This window comes from Centropristis striata, chromosome 3, assembly GCF_030273125.1.
Source record: "Centropristis striata isolate RG_2023a ecotype Rhode Island chromosome 3, C.striata_1.0, whole genome shotgun sequence".
In the NCBI taxonomy this organism is placed as follows: Eukaryota; Metazoa; Chordata; class Actinopteri; order Perciformes; family Serranidae; genus Centropristis; species Centropristis striata.
Genome location: NC_081519.1, coordinates 34467942 through 34491250, shown reverse-complemented (window position 1 = coordinate 34491250; position 23309 = coordinate 34467942). Strand labels below are relative to the sequence as shown.

At 39.9% G+C, this 23309-nt stretch overlaps 2 protein-coding genes across 4 annotated transcripts in view; one reads left to right on the top strand and one right to left on the bottom strand.

The window, feature by feature from the left end:
- rap1gapb (RAP1 GTPase activating protein b) overlaps positions 1 to 11400 on the top strand; it is a 147780-nt gene extending 136380 nt beyond the window's left edge. The window contains exons 17-26 of one of the 2 annotated variants that reach the window (XM_059330157.1): positions 457 to 600; positions 3355 to 3486; positions 4587 to 4664; positions 5514 to 5623; positions 6597 to 6713; positions 7342 to 7471; positions 8241 to 8340; positions 8799 to 8908; positions 10347 to 10392; positions 10544 to 11400. In XM_059330157.1, coding sequence (XP_059186140.1) covers positions 457 to 600; positions 3355 to 3486; positions 4587 to 4664; positions 5514 to 5623; positions 6597 to 6713; positions 7342 to 7471; positions 8241 to 8340; positions 8799 to 8908; positions 10347 to 10355 — 930 coding nt within the window. In that variant the 3' untranslated portion in view covers positions 10356 to 10392; positions 10544 to 11400. The remainder of the gene's footprint in view (positions 1 to 456; positions 601 to 3354; positions 3487 to 4586; positions 4665 to 5513; positions 5624 to 6596; positions 6714 to 7341; positions 7472 to 8240; positions 8341 to 8798; positions 8909 to 10346; positions 10393 to 10543) is intronic. The other variant, XM_059330156.1, reaches the window with a different exon arrangement.
- A 647-nt stretch (positions 11401 to 12047) lies between these two features.
- Positions 12048 to 23309, bottom strand: part of padi2 (peptidyl arginine deiminase, type II) — a 20302-nt gene continuing 9040 nt past the window's right edge. For both annotated transcript variants that reach the window (XM_059330158.1, XM_059330159.1), the window contains 15 exons: positions 23114 to 23285; positions 21973 to 22042; positions 21075 to 21136; positions 20610 to 20727; positions 19331 to 19483; positions 18995 to 19185; positions 18465 to 18568; positions 18032 to 18143; positions 17796 to 17903; positions 17033 to 17184; positions 16784 to 16931; positions 16541 to 16634; positions 16348 to 16427; positions 13276 to 13422; positions 12048 to 13170 (listed from right to left, as the gene is read on the bottom strand). In XM_059330158.1, coding sequence (XP_059186141.1) covers positions 12937 to 13170; positions 13276 to 13422; positions 16348 to 16427; positions 16541 to 16634; positions 16784 to 16931; positions 17033 to 17184; positions 17796 to 17903; positions 18032 to 18143; positions 18465 to 18568; positions 18995 to 19185; positions 19331 to 19483; positions 20610 to 20727; positions 21075 to 21136; positions 21973 to 22042; positions 23114 to 23285 — 1945 coding nt within the window. In that variant the 3' untranslated portion in view covers positions 12048 to 12936. The remainder of the gene's footprint in view (positions 13171 to 13275; positions 13423 to 16347; positions 16428 to 16540; positions 16635 to 16783; positions 16932 to 17032; positions 17185 to 17795; positions 17904 to 18031; positions 18144 to 18464; positions 18569 to 18994; positions 19186 to 19330; positions 19484 to 20609; positions 20728 to 21074; positions 21137 to 21972; positions 22043 to 23113; positions 23286 to 23309) is intronic.

Below are 23309 nucleotides of genomic sequence, written 5' to 3'. Positions count from 1 at the left end.
TCCAAGCTTTCTTAAGTTCATCACTGACAGACTGCAGATTCGTTGGGCGCACTTTTCTGACTGATCGATCCAATTCGTCCAACACAAGCTCAATTGGAGAAAGGTCTGCAGACTGGGGGGGCATAACCATCTTTTGAAGAACATCTTCCTGTTCTTTTTAGTCTAGGTAACCCTGACAGAGCTTGGAAGAATGCAAATATGAATGTAGTTAAATTACCAGCAAGCGGCTGTAAAATGTAGGTAGTTCAGCCACGTGTAGTTCACTGCTCAACATAGATTTATCGTTATCTAATCCTTCTCCAACAACAACCACAATGCAAATGAGCTCTAGTGCTGCTGTCTGTCATCCTGCTGTGGTGCCAACATATAAGTGCCACTCGTCCCTTCATTTAAAATGATGGGCTTACCCGAACGCCTGTGTTAGTTTCTGCAGACTGACTGTGTTGTTGTTGTCAGGAGCGAACACGTTCAGCCCTGCTGGAGACTCTGTACGAGGAGCTGCACATCAACAGCCAGTCTATGATGGGTCTGGGTGGAGACGAGGAGAAGCTGGAGAACGGAGCCGGTGGAGGGGGAGGAGGCTTCTTTGAATCCTTCAAGGTAAAGCCCCATCCTTCTTCTAACGAGACGCACCGTTAATCTGCAACTCCACATGCATGAGAGAGAATGGTTATGACTGCAGAAACTTTAAGGATGCTTTTTTCCCTCCCCTGTCTCTTGGCTGGGATTCTGGGTATTCACACATGAGAAAACAAAGCACAGAAAATTCTCAGTATCTCAAAGGACCAGTCCTGTGGCATTTGATTTCCTCACTTGGCTGCGACTGCTGAACTCGGTGTGTTTTCACATGATGGTGTGGGTTTTTGAGCCTGTGGAGCGCCCTGTTGTGAATGAAAGGCACTTTCTCTGACTGAGTGCTCCATCAATGACCATTAGGGTGGTGGAGCGTAGCCCGGCTGCTGAGGCTCGGCGGCAGGAGCTGTGATTGTGTGTGCCTGATGAACGATTTAATGACCCCTCATTAGGGAGCTGATGATGCAGTTTGCATGTCTCCCCATGGGAAGCATTCCCTCGCTGTTTTTCTCTTCTCTGTCACCAACTAGCTCTGTGCCATCTTATCACTCCCTGTCTTTAGATCCATTTATCTCCATAACAGCATGCACTTCCTCTCTATAAATGTCCTGTTTCCACAAACTTCTGTCTCTGTTTTCTTTATAACTGTCAAGATCTCTCTCTTTCTCTCCCTCAAACCTCCACAAACACATCCACAAGTATCTTCCTCTCTCTGCCTCTGTCTAGCTGTGTAGATTCTGCTGTCCTGCTGCCTCCTACTTTCTCTTCCTTGCTCACACTGTGTCTCATCTTCCCCTCACATGACACCAAACCCCACCGTAGATACTTCAGATACCTCATGCTCCTCCACCAAAAAGCCTACACTCTCCTTGACTTTCTGTGAACCTGCAATTTTTTTCATGCAGCCTCTCCCTCCTGCCTGTTGACCTGCACTGCCCCTAAGTGTTCAAAGATAGTCCTGCATACACACACATACAAGCACTTACCACTTCATGTGCACACACACACACACACACACACACACACACACATGTCCACATATACACATGTGTGAGCTACGAGATTATTCCAAAACTATTTACACATATTAACACTTCACAATAGGTTCAGTTTGCAGTCATACTGACTATATGACATATTGTATATTGTACAGATTGTACAAAATAATCACATTTGTGAAGAATTTTTGACAATGTGTTAAATACATCTGGATATGTAAAAATCATGGCATACAGTAGCAAATATATTAGTTCAAGGCCTTTTTCACAGCTAAGATTTTGACTTGTTATAATAGGAAAAGCACAGGTGTCACTATTAACAATGGTTCATTTCTACTAAAGGTGGATTCTGCAATTATATCTAATACACTTTTGTCAAATTCTACGAAACTCTCCCCACAGTCTGCCAGCTGTCCAGTCAATGGGAAACAAACAAATACCCCTTTTCCACCAAACCGGCCCTGGTTCCTGAACTGGTTTTATTCAGGATTCTTAGAACCTTGGTGTGATCTTTCCACCAGTTTTGAGCAGAACCGTTGTAATCAAGGAGGTGTCACCAACAGATCACATTAATTACCTGCATGCTTTTGGTGTTATTATAGATATTTGTTTCTGACTGATTCATAACTGACTTGGAGTGGCACGTATGGATGCATTTACAAACACACATACGCAAACGAAATAGCATTATTATTTCCGTTTCGAATATTCATATCTAGTTTGATTTCTTTCTTACATTTCTGTGTTTAAAATGTAACCCCTCAAACTAAAATCCTGTCTCTGACCAGTCAGACTGCCAGTCATAGTTGGCACCTCTGATGGACAAACAAATGTCAGGGGTTGCATGCCACTGTTACCTAAAAACAAACACAAACCAACTATTAATGATAAGAAAATTTAGAAAACTATAACGTCAGGAATCCATCCTTTGAGTTCAGGTTGAGAAAAAACCTGCACTGCAAAAACGGGTGTCTAAAAACAAGATAAAAACACTAAATCTGAGGGAAATTATCTTGCTGCATGGACAGATAATTTCACATGACAAGATTTCCTAAATTAAGATTGTTAAATCTAGAAATAAGCATGTTGAACGCTTAAAATAAGATAAATTATCTAACACTTCTAAAGTTTTTTTTTTATCTTGGTAAGAAACAAATCATTTGCAGTGCACTCTGCTCAGGTCAGTTCATCGCTGCTTGCAGCTTTAATTGATCTTGTTTTAAGAGTTAATTTTGTTATTTTAAGCGTACAACATGTTTATTTCTTTCTTTATCTTGTTTTTAGACACCTCTTTTTTGCAGTGTGCTATTTGTTTTGTTCCAGGTGGGAACTAACTTTTCAGTTTCCGAATCTATTTATTTTAACTAGAAAAGCTGGAAACGGCTCAATATTAGGTGCTTGAACCAGAACAAAACCAGATCCATGTTGGGGGTAAAAGTGACTTGGACAGGAGAAAGGCCGTATAGGTATAAAGAGAAAAGCCATGATGATCACCTGTGCTTGGACTATTTTGACATTTTAAAATGTCTGTTAAAAAGCAAATTTTGTGAATCTTCACTATAGATAAAACACACAGTCTGTGTACCACACACAGAACCAATCTGTGCAAGTATTTACTAACATGTACATGTTGGTCAACTTTTGAATTTTGAATTTGGATTCATGGAAGTTAGCATCACATACATGTGCTATATAACACTCTGAGAAATCGGTCAGTGTGTTGCGTTTCCACATAATATCAAAAGTGGATCCACTGACGGTATGTCCTCGTTTCTCTCTGTAGCGGGTCATCCGCAGCAGAAGCCAGTCTATGGACGCCATGGGCCTCAGTAACAAGAAGTCACACACAGTCTCCACTAGTCACAGTGGCAGCTTTACCCACAATCCCGCAGAGAGCCCCAAAACCCCGGGGATTGTAAGTAGCCCGTTTTGGTTCCCATGATGACCACCTAACACATAAACGGAGGATACACTATATTCACACCACTTACAATACAGGCCGCTCTCTTCATTAGTAGCAGCACTTTAGTAAATGACTCCTGTTGGCACATTGTATCACTTTACTTTCATCAGTTTGTTCTCATCCAAGCACTCAGTCTCATTCCTGACATTTTGAATCCACTCTTGCTTTATACTAAAACGGCTTTCATTGATTATCTTTTTCCATTTACAGCTCATCAAGTTTCCTATTATTGACTGTTTTGTTTTCTGTTTGGATTATTAACAATATTTCATTCACTGTCATCCGTTGAGAGAATCTTAGACATCTAGGAGGATGGTAAAAATAGATCAGTGGAAAAGAATGATTGTTCTCTTGACGTGAGCTCGGTGTAACAGCTGTATGACTACCCAGACTCCCTCCCTCCTTACTGTGCTTCTGTAATGACTGTTCACTCCTGTAAATGTTACAACCTCTCCACGCAGCTCCGTACATGTGCATGTGTGGCTGCAGAGTGTGCATGGCAGAAGCCACAAATGCAACACCTGTGTCTCTTTCAAAGATGGGGTTAATTATGTTTCAACTCTTTTCACAGTTATTGCAGTTTGGGATTTGGTTACTGAAAGTATTTTGAATTGAAACTAAATTAAACCCATATCTGAAAGGACATATTTTTCTTAAAAGCTACCCCTTTTGGATTTTGTCAGCCCTCTTTGCCCTTTTTCTCCCTCTGAATGCATCAGCAAACAACCCTGCAACCCTCAGGGCAGAAAACTGCCGACATGCCTGCTACTTCGGTGGCAATCCGTCGCCTGCTGTGCCCTCCTGTGTTGGGACTCCAGTCTGCTTTTTTTGCTCTTAAAAAACCTCCGCACTATTTCCTCAAAATCATGTCTCCTCTATTAAGTCATGCTGTGAGCTCCTTTTCAAGCTCTTTTGCACCTTGCTGTTTAAATTCTTTGTGCTGTGCGCATGATTTCTTATGATGTGTTCTTTTCTTTTCCTTCCTCCTTACTTTTTCAATCTATCACCTCCTCTCTCTCTGTGCTTCCCTTGCCCTGTCGTGTGTGGCTCAGTCATTGCTTGTTCCAGGGAAAAGTCCCAGTAAATATGGACGCCGAGGCAGTGCCATAGGGATAGGAACCATAGAAGAGGTTCATGTATATTTCTCCCTTCTTGTTTACTGTTTTTGTTACTTTCGTCTTATGTCTCATGATGTTAATGTGAAGTTTATAGTTTAAAATGTGCCTGTTTTAGTTCACGTGGCTGTGAGAGGTTTTCACATATACAGGTGTAATAATGACATTTTTTTAGTTTTATTCTTATTCCATTCATTCATACAGTAGCGTAGCCCTTCATTCATGCACTACAGTATAGCTTAAAGGACTGAGGGATGATATGAGTCATTCATCTTACAAAACTCCCCTAAACAAGTAGACGATTTCTTCTAAGATGACTAAACTTTCTTGCTTCATGCGTTCCGTTGCAGCAGATCTCGGGGCGTCATGCTTGAACTCCTTCGCCTCATTTTACTTTTAAATTTGTTCTTATAAAAGCTGTAAGAGAAAAGTAAGAAATTCTTTAAAGACATTTGTAAACAGACTCCCACTTGTGTTCTCATACACAGTCATTGATGAATCACACTGCGTCTTGAATTAGAAGTCTGTACCGAAACATTTAGAAATTTAAGTAAGTCAACTCCACAGTCTGACCTCAGTACTTAAAATAACAACCAAACAGAAAACCCAACAGGATGTTTCTCGGGGGGAAAATCAGTTGATGCAAGAGTCACAATAAGATAACCTAGAATATAGATTTATTAACCGATTCCTCCTGAATTTATCAAGCCATGACTTCATAATTACCTTCACAGCCCATTTCCACATCTTTCACTTCAGTAGCCCACTGTGTCATGTACTGTATGTCATTTATGCTGTGGTTGTGAACTGGTTACACTCTCCCCAAAGTGTGTGTCTGACTTTCCTCTCCCTGCCCATCGTCAGTCATTGATCATTCCTGGGAAAAGCCCAACCAGGAAAAAGTCTGGTCCCTTCAGCTCCCGCCGCAGCAGCGCCATTGGCATCGAGAACATCCAGGAAGTCCAAGAGAGGAGGTGAGAGGACAGAGCGGAGCTGGTCAGCAGGGAGTGGGCAGTGAAGAGAGAGTAGTGTTGCAACAGATGGAAGCAAGGACATTAAATGAGGAAATCAGTCGTTAAAAGACACTGTTAAAGATACAGGCTCCCATGCTAGCAGAGGGTGGATAATCATTGCCTCACTTTATTTGTCGTGTGTGCAGAGAGATATTTTTAGCAGGTGGGGTTGCATGCGTGTGACAGCTCACACCCTTATAAAGAATAAACAACTGACAGGTGTGATGTCACACCTGTAGTTAAATGTGACACTTGCGTGTGAGTAATGTTGCATCAGGAAAAACGATATGATCCATATGTTTATTAATATTAAACCTGCAACAAGCTCTGCGAATGTTGATTCAAAGTGCAAAATAAGAAAAATAAATCAAATAAATACAGGCTCACATACATGTAACAACATAACAGGTGCACTTTCGAGACGCCCACACAATCCATGTGGATGAAACCTTCTGTCTCACACTTGTCATTGGGTTTGTGGGATTAAAATAGTGCCTTTTATTTTCTGTGATATTTGTGATGCAGCAGTTGATCAGTGCATCACTTCATTTAGGAAATATTTTCAGCTAGAAGGGCAGACCCCAATCTTGCAGAAATAAAAATAAAATCTAATAATTACTTTAGCTATGATTCCCTCCAAAATGTAAGGATGTTCCTCCTTGGCCCATGCTACACCCTTCTTCTAAGTTACATAAAGATCAGGTCAGTCATTTTTTCCATAATCATGCTGACAAACAAACAATAAATCAAACCAAACACTCCCTGACAGAGGTGGTTTGTGGCATTTAAAGGGCCTCTTCTTCAGATCCTGCCACACATTTTCAGATGATATCAATGTGTTAACACATTAATTAAGAGTTTGCATAATGTGTTACCATCTGAAATAATTAACTTACAGTAATATCATGTGTCAATCTCCATCCCTGTCCTGAAGCCGAGAGGTGTCACCCAGCGCCCAGAGAACACCAGAGGGCTACCACTTTTCACAGGAAAACAAGTCAGACAACTCGTCCAATCACAGCTCTCCAGAATTCCTTGCTACTAAGAACAGGTGACTATTATTTAGATTCATTATATAGTCGTATTTTGTATTATATTCACAGACATTAACATGTATTTCAGCTGTGGTGGATCCTTTGGATGGGTTGATAAGTAATAAACTTGTATTGTATTATCAATGACTCACCCTGTGTTACCCTGAATGCCTCCACGATGAACGAAGAATCTAAAAACAGAGGTAATTCTTGCTATAGTTACCTCAATTCAGAATTATCTCTGTTTTTAGATTCTTTGTTTGTCATATGTTTAACACAGGGTGAGAAATTTGAGAAACAAAATGATCATTCTGAAGGTGAAATATTCCTTTAAAGGCTCCACTTGACCTGATGTGATATGCTGTAAGTTTTGCTTAACTATTGCTTAGCCTCAAATAGAGCTCATTTAGAGAGTTGCATAAGCTACTGAAGAGCTTAAAAGATTACGCAACCTGAGATAGAAACAAACACAGTATTGTCTCTTTGCTTAAAGTGCCACCTGAGGCGCTGTGAAATGAAGAGGATGAATTATTCCGACTTTTGGAAGGAAAAGTAATAAATCCAAAGATAGAAAACAGCTTTTTGATTCAGTCAGCATATTGAAAACACAGGTGTTTGTGCGGTCAGAGTGACCCAGGTGTGCAGTTTGGTGATGTGTTGCAGGGCGCCGTCCATCCCCGAGGCTCAAGACCTTTCCCGCTCCTCGTCTAACGCCAGCAGCTTCGCCAGCGTGGTGGAGGAGCATGAGGCGGAGGACGAGTACGACACTGGACTGGTGGGTGGAGAAAGGCGGGGAGCTAACTCATGATGAAAGAGCATGCCACTTCCCTAAAACAAAACAGCAGAATGACATATTTAACCCTTCTGTCTTGGGGCATTAATTATCCAAAAGTGTCTGGGACTAAAAAATCCAAATAAACATTGTTTATATTTCATCATTAATTCCATTACTAACCATTTCAATCAATATTTAGTGCAATGATGTTCTTTACCTCTCACAGATCATGGTTCAATGAGGATAATTCACTCATTTTCCATTTTAAAAAATGCATAAAAAACTTTTTTTTTGTACATTGGAAAGACCTACATATAAAATTCAATCGTTTTTCAGGAATTTGAGTTTTTTTTTATTTTTTATTTTAAATGTTTTTCTTTTTATAAAAGAGTACAGTAATGATTGCTTTTTAGATTTTTTAAACTTTGGAATGGTTCAATTTGACCCGCAACATAACAGGAGGGGTTAATATTTCCTTCATTGTTACTGAGAGAGAAAATATTCTACATGCTCCTTATCTGCTACTAAAAAAATTGAAACAAAGGATGAGAGAAGGTTTGATGGATTTCACTGTATCCTCATGCTGACAGGTCTCAAAATGTATCGCATAGTAATACATATTAATGTGTGTATCCATTTCTTTCACTTGCACCATTTTGCATCAAAAAGAGAGGAAAGAGAGAAATGCAAATACAGTCACAGAGCTATGATTTTGCCTTTCCTTGCTGTACATTGTTGGTAAAAACTAACTCCTGTTCCCCTCCAACAGGAAAGTGTGTCATGTGTAACGCCACTCAAGGGAGAGTCGTTTGTGTACAGCTCTGCAGCGGAGGACAGTGCGTGCAGTACCAGCCAGGGAAGTTTTCCAGGTGAGTTTAGGAGAGAGGGGGTCATATTACTGGGTCAGTGGTAGCCTGGAGGTGTGAGGAACAGGCAAGTTACCAAAGGTCGTCCTGGGGAAAATCTAGCCGGGCAGATGTAAGAATAACCCTCTCTGCTTCCCGAGCAATTAATATCGGACCACCGTGAGTGATGAACTTCACCTGTGCTGCACCCAGCGGAGCTCCCTGCCAACACCACAAATTAATGAAGTATATTTGCCTCAAAAGTGCAGCATTGCAAACTTATCTGCAATTCCCACTCAACTTCTGTTATGCTGCAGACTTTTTTTTAGGGTGTTTTTCTTTTTTCTACCACTGATGATTCATTCTGAACTGTTTTAATCTTTTGCATGCTGGGATATCCTTTTTAGTCTAGAACAGCTGGCAGCATTATGTGCTTGAGTTTATTAACCGTGACAGCCACGCATCTGCCGCCTCCCTCCCAGCAGCTTCTCGTCTTCAGCAGCAACCGGACGGAGTGAAGACGTCGGAGCCGAAAGGGACAGACAGCCGGCCCAAGACAGAGCGCCCCTCGCAGGAGCACAAGTTCTCATCGGTGAGACAAACTGCTTGTCATCAGTCATTAGGTGACACTCAGATGCTTTTACTCCATGTTTTACAAAGTCACCGGGAAGGATGGTCCCTCTGGTCATTTATTGAGTAAAAAGACCAAATATTCAATACTTTCAGCTCAAATGTGAAAATGTGCTTCTTCTTTCCTTTTGGTTTCATGTTGGCTTTTAAGATGTCACCTTGAGTTTTGGGAACATGTGATGGGCCTTTTTTTACATCGACCAGACAAGTCAGTACATTAACAAGACGAGACTGGAGTCTGCAGCCATGCTAGCAGCTCTGTGAGGCTGTCGTGAGGCTCAGCAGTGCTTTGAGCTAAATTAATGTCACCATGGTAACATATTTAAACGACAATGCTCACATGCTGATGTTTCACAGGTATGATTTTTACCATCTCAGTTCAGCTTGTTATTATGCTGATATTTTGTAACCTGCACTAATAAAAGTACATCTGAGGCTCATGGGAATATCTGTTCAACTACAGTATTGGACAAAATACATTTTTGACCCAGTGGTGGCGCTAGATGGACAGTTAAGAGATCACCAAAGTTATTACAATTCATCCTGAGGCAACATGATTGTCTGTACCAAATTTCTTGTCAAACTATCAAGCGGAAACCTCTGTGACTGAAATGAAGTCCTGAACGAAGTCCGTTGCCTAGAGGTTAGGAATCAGGCTTGTAATCAGAGGGCTGCCGGTTTGAATCCCAGGACTGATAGGCCAATGAATGGAGCAAGACACCTAACCCCCCCACACAGTGCTGCACGGTGTTGCATGGTGTGTTCACTTGTGTGTAAAAAGGATTGGTGAAATGTAGAAGTTGAATTTCTAAATTAATAAAGTAAGTAAAGAAGTGCCAATAACTGCAGTTCTGGCGACCTGTCCAGGGTGTACCTCTCACCCAATGCCAGCTGGGATCGGCTCCAGCCCCCCACAGCCTGATTTGGATAAGTGGTTAAGGATAATGAATGAATGACATTTGTACATGGGATTTATTTTAATTTAACCCACTTGTTAAAATTATATAAATGCTAAAAGTTCAGCTTGATTAATGGCACGGCTGCTTAGAGTGACAGGTTTTTAGCTTAATTCAGCCTCTTTTTGATTAGCCATCAATATGGTCTTACTGTGGTACATTAAAAAAAATGCCGGATATATCAGTCTTGACACCATGTAGCCTATCTTTTAAAATAAGAAACGAAAATGTGAACGACACTTGTCAGGGCATGAAACCAACCATTTGTGATCCAGACTCGATAGTCTAACAATGACATCACCTTCAGTGTTAAAAAGATGTCTGAATGACCTTAAAATGGAAAGTCGGAATTTGGCAGATCACAACACCTTTATTTGGAAAGCTACTCTGTTTTTTTTTATGTTGTTGATATTAACTTTTCCTTCTCTCCACGTCTGTATGCAGAACTGTTAGCCACAATCCTGATCACTGCATCAACGTCCATTTTCAGGTTAGACATAATGTTATCATCTTAAGCCTATTCAAAGACTGTTAAACTCAGATTTTTTCCCTTTTCAACATTTCTTTTACTTGTCACATTTTAACCCTTTATTCACCTGATTCTCCTTTATGTCTGCCCCATTTCTTCTCCTTTGTCTCAGCATCCCCATAGGAGGCATCTTTTGCCAAAAATGAGCCAAGGGCATGTGAACTCCACCACTGAGGCAGAAGAGGAAGCGGACTTAGAAGCCGGATCGAGAGACTGACAGATCTTCCTTTGTATGTTTGGCATGGATCTGCTGCCTGTCATGACAGACACACAGCTCCATGGACATGTATCGCCCTCATTCCGCCTCCATGTGGAAACTCCTTAAATGCTCAAACAGAAAAGGTTAAAAAAAAAAAAAAAACCTCCCATGCCCATGCAGCATCAGTCGTGACTGTCATCCGTCAGCTGGCTGGGATAAATCTGTCTGCCTGCTCATTCTTCAGGCCAGTAAGCTCTGAGACCTGATTCTTACTGTAAACACTCAAATAGTGCGTGTCCTCTTAAACAGATCAGGATTTGAAACTGGGGTTTAATCTTGTGACTAAAAGAGTGAAGAATCAAACAGCTGGTGTCTGTTTAGTCTATAGAGAAGAGAGTTGCACTAGAGAGGGAAATGTTTTTTTAATGTCAACCTCACACCCCACTGTGATAATGTACATGGGTTAAACTTTAATGTACCGTGTGTTTGGCTGTCTGTCAGGCCACTTTTTGTGTTTTATTGATGATCTATTCTTCTTCTTCTGAGTATTCTGCCGTGGATATTTGTCATGTTTTACGACAGCTTGGGTAAATCTGTCAATGTTGTTGGTGGCTGTGATAGCATCGTCTTCCTCTTAGGTGGGGGAAGGTGTGAAATATACCACAGAAAAATGCATCTGCAGTTTTCTAAAATCAGAATCTTATTGTATAACAGTAAATCTGTAGAAAAAAAAGGAATATTTTAACATAACTGTAGACGATGCTAAAGGCGTAATTACTGTAGTGCCCCAACCAGCGACATGCATCCTCAGTCCACATTTCAAGGTACTGCTGTTAAGACCTTTGTCTCCAAAACTCTCTTGTCACACACCACTTGTTGATTTGATGTCTCTGTGCAGGTGTGTGTATACAACGGTTCTGTGCATGGTGTAAATCTGCTTGCCAAAAACCTCCTCCTCTGTACACCAGTGCCATGCTTGACATAGAGGTGTTGTCCCTGTGATTTGTGTTTTTATTGAAAACCAGCCAACATCTCCAGATGCAGTGCACATTGCTGATAGAGAGCCAAATGCCACAGTTTCCTACTTTATTTGTAAAGTGTAACATATGTAAGTGAGCGAAGCACTACATTTTGAGTTAGTTCGAAATGCTGACCTTTTGAGAAACCTAATTTAATGCCGAATACGAATTACACTGTGACTCGTCTTGAAGTTGCCTTTCTAATGATTGTGTCGCGGGAGCTGCTTTGAAGGACGGTCATATTTAAAAGGCACTGCGTTGCCAGCAGGCTTGAATGTAAAACTAGGCGGACGTGTATTTATTTATACATATCTGCCACAATGAATGGTGGTACTGTGTCGACAACAGACAAGTCTGAAACAGCTCACCTGTCCTGAGCGGAGAAGCTTTTTCCTGTCTTCAGTTTATTATGAAGGGAAAAAATGATACATGGAGTTGTTTTATTTCAGCGATATGCCTGAAGCAGACATGAGATTTGTTGTCGAGGGTGAATTAAAGACAGCATTTACACTTTGTAAAAGTACAAAAGGTTTAAGACACTGGACCAAATGCAAAACACTGTATCCATCAAGCTGTTTATAGCTACAAATCACAATATTTTGCATTTGACTTTACAGAAATATGGCATAGAAAACATATAAAGATACATTTTTTGGTACACAAATGTGTATTGCAGCCCTTTAATTTGGTTCATGAAAAGAAGCGATTTGAAATTATTTTCCTCTGGACTTGTGGAAATGCTTGAGTAGATGAAGAGCGCCCTCTTGTGGCTATGTATTATTATAGCACATCAACATGTGGTACCATTCATCTAACTGTGCTTGCACTGTATGCCAACTGACGGCCCAAACCACAACAAGATTGGGAGCGAATCTTCTATGTGCTCGATTCAAATGATTGTATTTATGTTATTGTCAACAGTCTGCTTAAGCCCTTGTTCAAAAGACATGTTTGTAAATATTGCTTTACATCCTTTTTGTAAATAAAGCCAACAAAAATGTTTAATAAAGATGAAGATGCATAATAGATCACATGCCTGGAGTAATTCTTCCTTAGTGATGATGGTTGCTGTGCAAGTACTTTGGAGAAAAAGTGGCATATGCTGCAAAATGATTAAGCAGAAAATGATGCATTTCATGCCTTTAGAGCTACTGTAAGGCTTTGACAAGAAAGATATCTCTTCTGACAAAAAGTTAGGTCAATGTGCTAATATTTTCTTTCAAAATCTAGTGTTTTGCAACCCCTCAAGCCCCTCTAACTTATCTACACCCACTGTTCAGTCTACGTTCACATCTCCAGGTTCCACCACTTGAAGTCAAACATTTCCCTGCGGACGTTGGAGCCGCAGTGCACCTCTCCCAGCAGTTTGTGGTAGGAGGCGAAGTCGTCGATGAACGTGCAGCTGAGGCCCAGGCCCTCCATCAGGGAGCACATCTCAGTCTCCAGGGCGCAGCGTCCGTTCACCTTGGGGCCAAAAGGCTTCGGGATGCCCAGATTTTTCCCCAGGACAATCATGTTCACCTGGAAACAGATGTGACAGACCGTGAGACTCGCAGCAGTGCTATCAGATTCACTTACATCATGCTTTAATGCTTCTTAAACAAGGAGCAGTATGTCTGAACCCACCATGTCGGGGTAGTAAGCCACTGCTCTGTAGGTGGTCCCACACTCATCCTCTGTCTCTAACTTGAAGAGGATGGGCAGGTCGATAATGTCCTCATCGTCCAGGCCCAGCTCTCTCTTCAGCACATCTCTGTTCCAGTCGATGCAGCTCTGGAGAGCAGAGTGGTAAAAATGACATCATCAATTGCACAACACTCTTTTTTTTTCTTCTTTTTAGCTCATTTCATGCTGTAACCTTGGTCTGTCTCTTATTGATATACAGGGTTCGTACGGGAGCTCGAAATTCTTGAAAATGCTTAAATTTTAATGTTGTATTTTCAAGGTGCTTTTGGATTTTGGATAAAGTGCTTGAAAATGCTTGAAATTCTTACTGTATTTCTCTTGCAATCTGACTATAGATAATCACATGTTCAATGAAACAAATAATAAATTGAATATTGAGATTAGCAAACTGTACTTTTGGTTGTTAAAAGTGTAAAACCATTGCTGCCGGTATGGTTGAGTTAAAGTACCCCTTTTAGCATGTAAGTACTCATCTAAAACATGCAACTTACAACCATTGTAAGGTCCTGGAAAAGCTTGAAAATGGACCTTGAAAGTCCTTGAAAAGTGCTTGAATTTGACCACTCAAAAAGTCTATGAACCTTGAATATAGCAACTCTGAAAACCATAAATGCGTAGAAATGTTTACACAAAACTAGCAATAAAAACAAAACACTAAAATGTACCAGTATGCCATGTACTAACAATCCTTTCTTAAACTACTGCCTGGAGATAAAAAGCACACTCTGTGGCCAGAAATATGTGGACTCTCCTGGTAAATAGTACATTTAGCTCCCTCAGACACACCCATGGCTGAAAAGGCCATAAAAACAACCACACACGAGAAATATCTGTTGACAAAATCTGTGTAGATAGGGTGGCATCTTTCCAATAAGTGAATTTGTCAAATGTTTGTTCTGCTTGATTTCCCCCATGAATTATGGCCCAATTCCAGTCTCAACCCTAAGGCCTAAACCCTGAAAAGGACTTAATTGAGTGCTAGAGGCTGCAAGGGCTTGAAATGGTATAAAGAGGAATGGGAAAGAACATTTTTAACTTTTTAACAGGCAAAAAGGAATAAATAGGGAGGTCTCTGATTTTAACATTTTCTAGGCTCACCTTGTCAAAACAAATTTCTTTTGGCAAAGCATGGTGTGTGATGTAGCCTACTGTATGCTTTCGTTCCTCTGATTTCATGTGTTTTTATGTACCATCTTGAGTCCTTGTTAATGTTTAGTGTTTCGGTGTGAATTTAATATTCCAGGCTGAACACTCATGCACCAATCCTGCTTGTTTACCTTTTTTTAATGCCTGCGGGCTTCCCCTGATAACACCATGTTTTAACATCATAACGCTACGAATTGTGGGTATTTCCCTCAGGCTAAGTCTGCAGAAATACAGGCTAATGGAAAATGTGCAGAAAGAGCTTGAAATATCTACAAGAGAGCCCTCAATCACTTGACAGTTTGACAGTGGCAAAACCCTTATGGACTTCCTGGGAACGAGCCTCTTACTCTGTGCGCGGGGAGATTGGTATTTGGCCTTTAAGTGCTGTTAAAGTGAAGTGTAAACACCTAGGAGCAAAAACTGCTCACTGTGAAGTAGGCTACACAAGCTCATAGAACAGGGCCGCCGAGTGCTGAAGCACATTGTGTTTAAATATACAAATAGTTTGGCACTTAGTAGTGAGAGAAGACAAACTACTTCTGTAGGAAAACATCAGTATAAGAACTGTTAATGAGGAGCTTTAACACATCTGGCAAAGAGCAGAGCAGCAAAGACAAACCAGTGAATGAGAAGGTGTGTCCAGACTTTTGACTGGAACTCTAAAACTATTCCAAAAAAGGCCATGCTGCTGATTGGATTGCTCAGCTGTTTGAACCCTGAGATCAGTTGTTTGAATGATTGTGCCAGTCGTGCTTTTGCTTGGTTGGAAGGAAAACCTGCAGCCACATGGCCCTCTCTGGAAAAGTGTGGACATGCCTGCTATAAATAAAAGAAACTTGACTACAGCGCAGTGGAAACAAGTTGTCTCAAGGGATGAAGTCTTTCTCACAGCCTGGCCTTCTGATGAATTTGGTGGAGCAATGCCACAGCGCCCCAAACTCACCCACATCCTACACCTTTGGAATGAACTGAAACGCTGACAGTGTGCCAGGGCTTATCGCCCAGCATCAGTGCTCGCTCTCACTATCACTCTTGTGGCTGAATGGGAACAAATCCCTGCCGCCAGGCTGCAAAATCCAGTAGGAAGCCTTCACATAGAGTGGAGGCTGTTAAAGCAGCACATTAGCTTAGGAATGAGATATTCAGCAATAAGACTGTAATGTAATAAATAGAAGTGGGGGAAAAAATTTATACAGCATAGTATCAAGATATTTTATGCTGCAATATAATATAAATTAATGGCCGTCAAGTATCAATATTTGGTGTTCTGACGGCCAGTGGCCGTTTTTTTTTTTTTGAGGCAGTAGCGGGCTCACTTTTAGGAATAGGAGATACTGGTATCATATAAAACTAGAAGTTCTGAGGAATCTCTACTGCCCTACAAAGCCTAACTGCAGTAACTACACAAAGGGTAAAACTGAGAAAAACTGCTTTTAAGTTTTCAACATTTTTTAACTGGCCAGCCAAATGGGTTATAGGTAGGTAAGTGATATGACACTTATTTCTACATGTATTGATGATGTCATTTTTATGCAAAAAAAATCATGGTGATTTATTTGACCTTTGTTTTCAGTGAATAAACATTTTCAGATTTATTTTGTTTTTATTGTATTAGAATACTCACCATATCGCAAAATGCTAAAAATCATAATGATATCGTATCGCGATTCAAGTATTGGGATAAAACAGTATGGTGGAGCCTCTACTGATTCACACCTCTAGTAATAAATGTAATATGCAGGTGTCCATATACTTTTGGCCATAAAATGCAGATTATAATTCATCCCCATCAGAAAGCCAGATTTTCACTGATAGAACTAGTTTTTCCATCATCTTTCTAGAGTCTGAGCTCTCATCCCCACTCACCTGTACATAGTTGTTTTCAGCTTGGAGATTTTCATCATTCAGTATCTCATCCACTGTTATTGGTTCTTCATCTTTAAGACCTTTTTGGAAGTGATTTACAGAGTGTTAAGAATGACATGATGAGTTTGTTCATTGCTAAGATGCTCATTGTACGGTTGATTTTCAACTGATTATATGTTAGTGAAGGGCCTACCCTCAAACAGTTTGCCCTGTCCGTGTCCATTATTCTGTAAGCCTCTGAATAGTTTGTAGCCGGCATCTGGGCTGGCCAGCAGCAGCCGGAAGCCCTGCGCACCCAAGCACAAGAGACAAAGATAACACTGGCTGCCTCGTTGTCCTGAGAGCTTATACAATCCCACACTACAGCATCAGTATCATCTGCTAACAGCTAGCATCTCCTTGTCTTCTAACTGTCTGTTAATAAGAGAATATTTACCTTTCTGTCAGGCGCAGGAACAAAAGTCATGAATTCATCTACATGGCCGACAAGGAGCCAGTCGGAGAACAAGGCGATGGGCTCCTGAACCTTCTGAGCCCACAAGAAGTCTTGGACTACTTTGGTCATGTTCCTTCCTTTGGTTGCCCTTTAAGAAGGAGAGAGATGTGAGTAATGTTCGCAAATCTTCTGTTTCCTGTACACCCCTATAAAGTCAGGGACTTATCCCTGGATCTGTTACAAACTCACGTAGGGAAGGCCACTCCAATGATGATTCTGCCCAGGGGGTAGTTTTTCCCGTTCACAGTGACGGGAGGACTAACCTCCAGATTACCGAATGAGTCCAGACTGCTCACATCTTCTCTCTCAGCCACCCTCGTCACATAGCCAAAGTCTGGGCCCTGTGGACAAAAAGGTGGGTAAAGCTCCCCTCCAGACATATTTCAAGACATATGTAATATGAAAATACTCTGCTTTGAACAATAATTTTTGTCAGAGATTTTTCTCTATAGCATAACCTGCTTTACCTCCTCAAAATGGTAACTTACGAAACAAACCTCATGCTGTAACGAAGAAGACTTAAACATATTTATTGAGACCATAAACCCATGAGGACAATGTTATCTGAGGTAATAAATCAAGTGAGAAGTAGGGTCATTTTATCATAGATTTCTTTAAAGTCTGACTTGTTTTTGCATCCAGTGGAGTCGCCCCCTGCTGGCCATTAGAAAGAATGCAGATTTATGGCACTTTCACATGTGCTTCACTTTCCAGGTCCAGGGGTTGCTGCTTGGTACACACCTTTAATAACTTTCTGCCTTTAGTAGATTCATCAAAACTGACTTCTACTGTCAGACTCTGCAAATACATCACTCAAGACACATTCAGGAGACTTGTTTGATTGGAGGGGGACTGTAAGATGAGACAAAATCATTCCGCTCTTGGAGTTTTTCCATTTCTGGAAGCATTCTATATCTCCAAATACGTGTTTTTAAAGATAATTAAGTCTCACCAGTAGTTCATGATATGGAAAATCCTGGAGTTTTCCATCTCGAGGGGAATCCAGAACAACAGGAAACCGGTGATGAGGTGAGTCAATGTAGCCGAACTCCAGCTCATCCTGAAAAGACAGTTTTTTGTTTTTACTGTGTTTCCAATTTTTTTCTGGTTACACACATGCACATGCACATTTTGTCAGTTGTTGCTATTTTTACAACAATTTTTATGCAATACTTTCACTTTTCTTACCTGCATCCAGCGATCTCCTCTGTTCACATACTCGTGGCAAATCTTAAGCTTGTATCCGCTGTTTGCAACAAGGTTCCTCATTCCTTTGAGGAACTGGTAGTTATCAGCAGTGCTGACAAGGTGGCCACAAAAGAAGAAGTTTTCATGAAGCAATAGTTTGCAATTTTCATTTTCATGAATCTTCAAATTCTACTAACAATCTAGTAGAATACTACCAACATCATTATCCATATCCATATATGAAAAAAGAAGAAGTCAAGAATTCCGCAAGAAGGAAGCATGAATCGTAAGTCATTTACTGTATATGCATAATTTCAATGCGTAATTTCCTTGGCAGTATGAGTAAAAATTAAAGGGAATTTGTTACACTGTGATGTACTGCTGACACATCTATTGTCTCCATCATCTTTATTATTCATCAGTGTGCTCTTACCTGCAGACAAGCACCTCCAAAGGCTGGAGAGTGTTGGGTGTCATGATCCAGGGTGCCACTCTGAACATGGCTGTGTCTGTGAAGATAGGCGTCTCAGGGAGACCCTGTCAAAACACGAGAGGCTGCTGAGCATTTCCAGCTACAGTCGTCTCGACGTCTGTTCGTCATGTGACCAAATACATTCAAATTCACAAGTAGTTTAAACATTTGTAAGTGTACAATTGTGATCCAATTTAACAAAAACATAATTTAAAACTTGAATTCCCATGAAGTTTAGTTTTGTTGCTGTTGCATGTAAAATTAATTCTTGGACTTGGAATTAGTGGTTTTACAGAAAATCTTATCTTGTTTGGAGCTTTCAACCAATCCAACAGAGGGAAACTGTAATATGTGGTTGAAAGCTTTGAACAAACATATTGTTATTGGTTTTTTTAGTTAAATTGACTAAAAAAGATGACTTAACAGCATATGTAACTTATGCTAGGAGATGCAATAAAGATGTGTAACACTGTTTATGTTGCAGATCCTACCGCACTGATGGGCTCCAACAGACTGAGGTTGATGCTGATGAGTCCATCAAAGTCTTTGTCAGGAAACCTGAGACCCTCCACATAAAACTTCATCTCTGCTTCGCCTCCGAGGTACGGCACCTCCTGGGACAGCACCTCACTGCTCAGCACCAGTGGATAGTCCTTCGTGAAGGACTCATAGAGGAGTTTCTCTGCTCAAGTAAGGACATAAACAAGGCTTAAATACAGAGGCAGGAAAAAATAGCATTGTTAAGAAAGCTTCAGGGGGGAAAAAAGCACAGTGCATTGACTAACGAGCTAAAAAACATGCACGTTGCATCATCTGTTTGTACTCACGCAGTGCATTGTTCCTGATTCCAGTGGTCCTGGTCATGAAGACTCGGACACTCTCTGCGTCCCCCTGAGACATGTGCATGGTGAGCTTGTATCCCTCTGGGAGCTTGGCTGGCCCTTTGGTTCTCAGCACCATGAGAGACATGTCCTTCAGATCTGTACATCCACAAAGAGTGTTCAAGTGGGTCATTCAATCCTACATAGATATATTCCAAATACTCCAGTCAATGTGGGGCAGTGGTTGAATGTAACTCAGTACATTTACGCGAGTACAATTTTGAGGTTACATATGTAACTTTATACTTCTACTTCACTACATTTTAGGGGCAAATATTCTAACTCAGGCATGGGCAATTTAAATGCTGGAGGGGGCTTCAATTTTTCATATTTCATGCTCAAATGCATGTATAACAGTATAAATAGGAATACAAAAGGTTTGAAGAAAATACAACAATAACCACTTACAGCAGAACAATAATTGCAAGAAGTAATTTTGTGCATTTTTACAAAGCACTTTTAAGATTTCATGCTCAAATGCACGTATGAGGGCCACTTCAAGTGAGGGTGCGGGTCGTATGCGGCCCCCGGGCCTCCAGTTGCCCACCACTGTTTTAACTCTACTACATTTAGCTGACAGCTTTAGTGACCTTTCAGGTCAAAATTTAACAAAAAAATACAATGAATTTAAAATGATGACATATGTTTATAAATCAAACAACATATAAGTATATTAAGTAATTAAAATCTGCCCTAACTGGACAACAGTATGCTGCTTACATCAAATATTGTATATAAAACAGTCTGAGTGGGTTCATTCTGCACGAGTACTTTCAGTTTTGATACTTTAAGTACATTTTGATGCTGATACTTTTGTACTTTTATTTAACTTAGTTTTGAATACAGGACTTTAACTTGGAGCTGAGTAATTTCACAATGTGGTATTGGTACGTTTACTTAAGCAAGGGATCTGAATATTTCTTCCTCCACTGATGTATGGCAATGTTTATGATAACTACTGGGAACAACGCACACATAATTTAAAAAAAACTCCTGGTTTTACTATCAAATTTCAGCTCTACTGGTTTGTCTACTGCAAAGTAATTTGAGAGCTCTACTTTATCAACCCGCCCTCTACAGTCACACAGAGGTCTCTAGATTGGTAGTTCTAACAAACATAAATACACTATCAACACTTTAATCTGTTTGCTTTCGCAAAAGCAAATAAAAGTGGTCAGTTAATGGTGCAGAGAGAACAAAGAGAGAATTGAGTGTACTATTATACCTGACACTTTGTAGACGTGGTCCTTCTCGCTATCTGGTTTCTTCCAGTAGGTCCGCTCTGAGTCACAGTTGACCAATAGGATGGCTCCATGTCCATTAGGACCCCACTTCCAGGATCCCTAACAGGTTTTCAGCACAACAAACATGAGCGAATGTGATTTGCAGTTTGATAGATTTTTAAAAAAAGCTCAGTTTTATTTACTTGCACATATCAAACTTAAATAAAAATATGCAACACTGAAACATGTTTAAGACAATTTGTTCACATAAATATCTTGGTGGAGAAAAAAAGTCAGATATATACAGTGAAGGCAGGACCACTTCAAAATGATGAATATGCAGAGCTATGTTTACTCAGTTTGTTGCACTTGTCATGTTATTTTCTTCCAGAAAGCGAAAAGAAGGGAAAATATCTCCTTCGTTAGGTGTCAGACTTTGTACAGCTATCTGACATTTTTGAGCTCACCTTATTAGGGTTGTTCTTCTCCACAACACCGTCTCTGTCAGCATCCACATCCAGAGATATTTCTGCACCACACACAGTTTGTTTATCACAGAGTGTAATATTCTAGATCAGGGGTCTCAAACTCAAATTACCTGGGGGCCGCTGGAGGCAGTATCAAAATGACCAAAAGAAGACACAAAATGACTGAAAAAACACTAAATTACTTAAAAAAGACACAAAATGACCAAAAAAAGGCACAAAATGACCCAAAAAAAGCACAAAATTACTAAAAAAAGACACAAAATTACCCAAAAAAGACACAAAATTACCAAAAAAGACACAAAGTTACAAAGAAAGACACAAAATTACTGAAAAAACACTAAATTACTTAAAATTTTAAAATCTAAAAGACACAAAATGACCAAAGAAATACACAGAATTACTTTAAAAAAAGACACAAAATTACCAAATAAAGCACACAGAATAACCAAAAAACACACAAAATTATTAAAAAAAACCACAACATTACCAAAAAAAAGTAATTAAAGGGACCTTCCACACACAAAACGGTAAAGTGCCATTCATATAAAACTTGCGGGCCGCACTAACATTAAACTTTCATATCAAGGTGGGGGCCACAAAATATCTTCACGAGGGTCTCAATTGGCCAAGATTGAGACCCATGTTCTAGATTGAGGTTCATACCACATTACAGCTATTATTGTACTGTACAATGTTTATATACAATTCTATATCACAATTTTGGTCTATGTGAATCAACTGGTTTATTTATGATACATGTTTGGATTTTAATGCATTTAAACAAACCACAAAGGTTCTGGTGATATTGTGCTAGCAAAAGAACAACTCAGGGTTAAAAGGTTAAACAAACTTTTGGTTGTTATAAGTAATAACTTACCAACAGCTGTCAGATGCAGGACTGCTTTCCCCAAAACCTCTTTATTCTCCCCATAGTACCGGACAGACAGCTTTTAAAATAAAGGGAAAAAATAATTTAGTTTTACAAAATGACATACAATTGAAATTAGCTGTAATGGTAAAAATACTTTAAGGAGAGTTTGACTTTTATATACACTGTAAAAACAACTTACACTACACTGTGTGTATGTCTGCATATATTTAAATAACTGTATTCATTGATTTCCATACTACTACATGCAACAACTTGTTTAACCTATTTAACATGCAAATATATATTTTTCCCAATGTGCTATATCTGCAAAATGCAAAGTACTTTAAGGAAAAAAAAACTGTTTTTATATCAATGTGTCTGTATCTTGACCTGCTGTGACAACTAAATATCCCCATTGCGGGATAAATAAAAAGTTTAATTTACGGTAAAATACTGGCAGCTGTGTTTGCCAGAACTGGATCTTCTACTGTAAATATGAATGTAAATATCAGCAAAAACTGTAATTTGGACTGAGTAGTCCCTTTATTTTTTAGGGTAAAGGTGTCCTTGTGACAATATCGTATTTCTCCATTAATTTCACATGAAAATTGTATATTTTTACAGTAAATAGATGTGTGTTTTTGACAGTTTTTCTAAAGTTTTGTACCTTGATTTACGGTAATTAAAAGTGTCTACTATGGTGATATGCAATTTTTAATTTTACGCCTTATTTCTCATTCAATTTGACAGTGTTTTATTGTAATTTCTACAAACATTTTTACAGTGTATTTCTAGTTAATGTCTACATTAAATCATAAAATTCCTCTAACGACTGCAGACAATTTAGTTTAGAAGTGAGACTTTCTGGCTTCAGGCTCTAAAACAATATTTAATATCTGAAACATTTTAAAATTGTTCCGTTTTCTTTGCACGCTGTTTCAGGCAAATTGCTAAACACTGTCAGCCAAAAAATAGATAAAAATAGAAATGACTTCAACTGTGTTCCTGAGTGTGCATGTTCTCAGTAATAAACAGCTTTACTTCCTTCCAGGAGCTGTTGCTCATCCATAAATCAGCATTTACTGAATTTCAGACGTATAATTTATTGGTTTATGACATCAGTTTCTTGGACTTTGTCCTGCTTTACCTTGCTATCATTTTCATGTTGACTGGCTTGGTTCATGCTGATGAGTAGTACAGAGTTTCCATTGAGAGGGATGGGGGAGAGGTGGGACGTCTCCTGAGGCGGCGGGCTGATGCTGTACTGAACATTGGAGGTGCACTTCACAGAGAAGAACTTGGAGCTGGGAGGGGCACTCCTGAAAACAAGAGAAACAGCATGC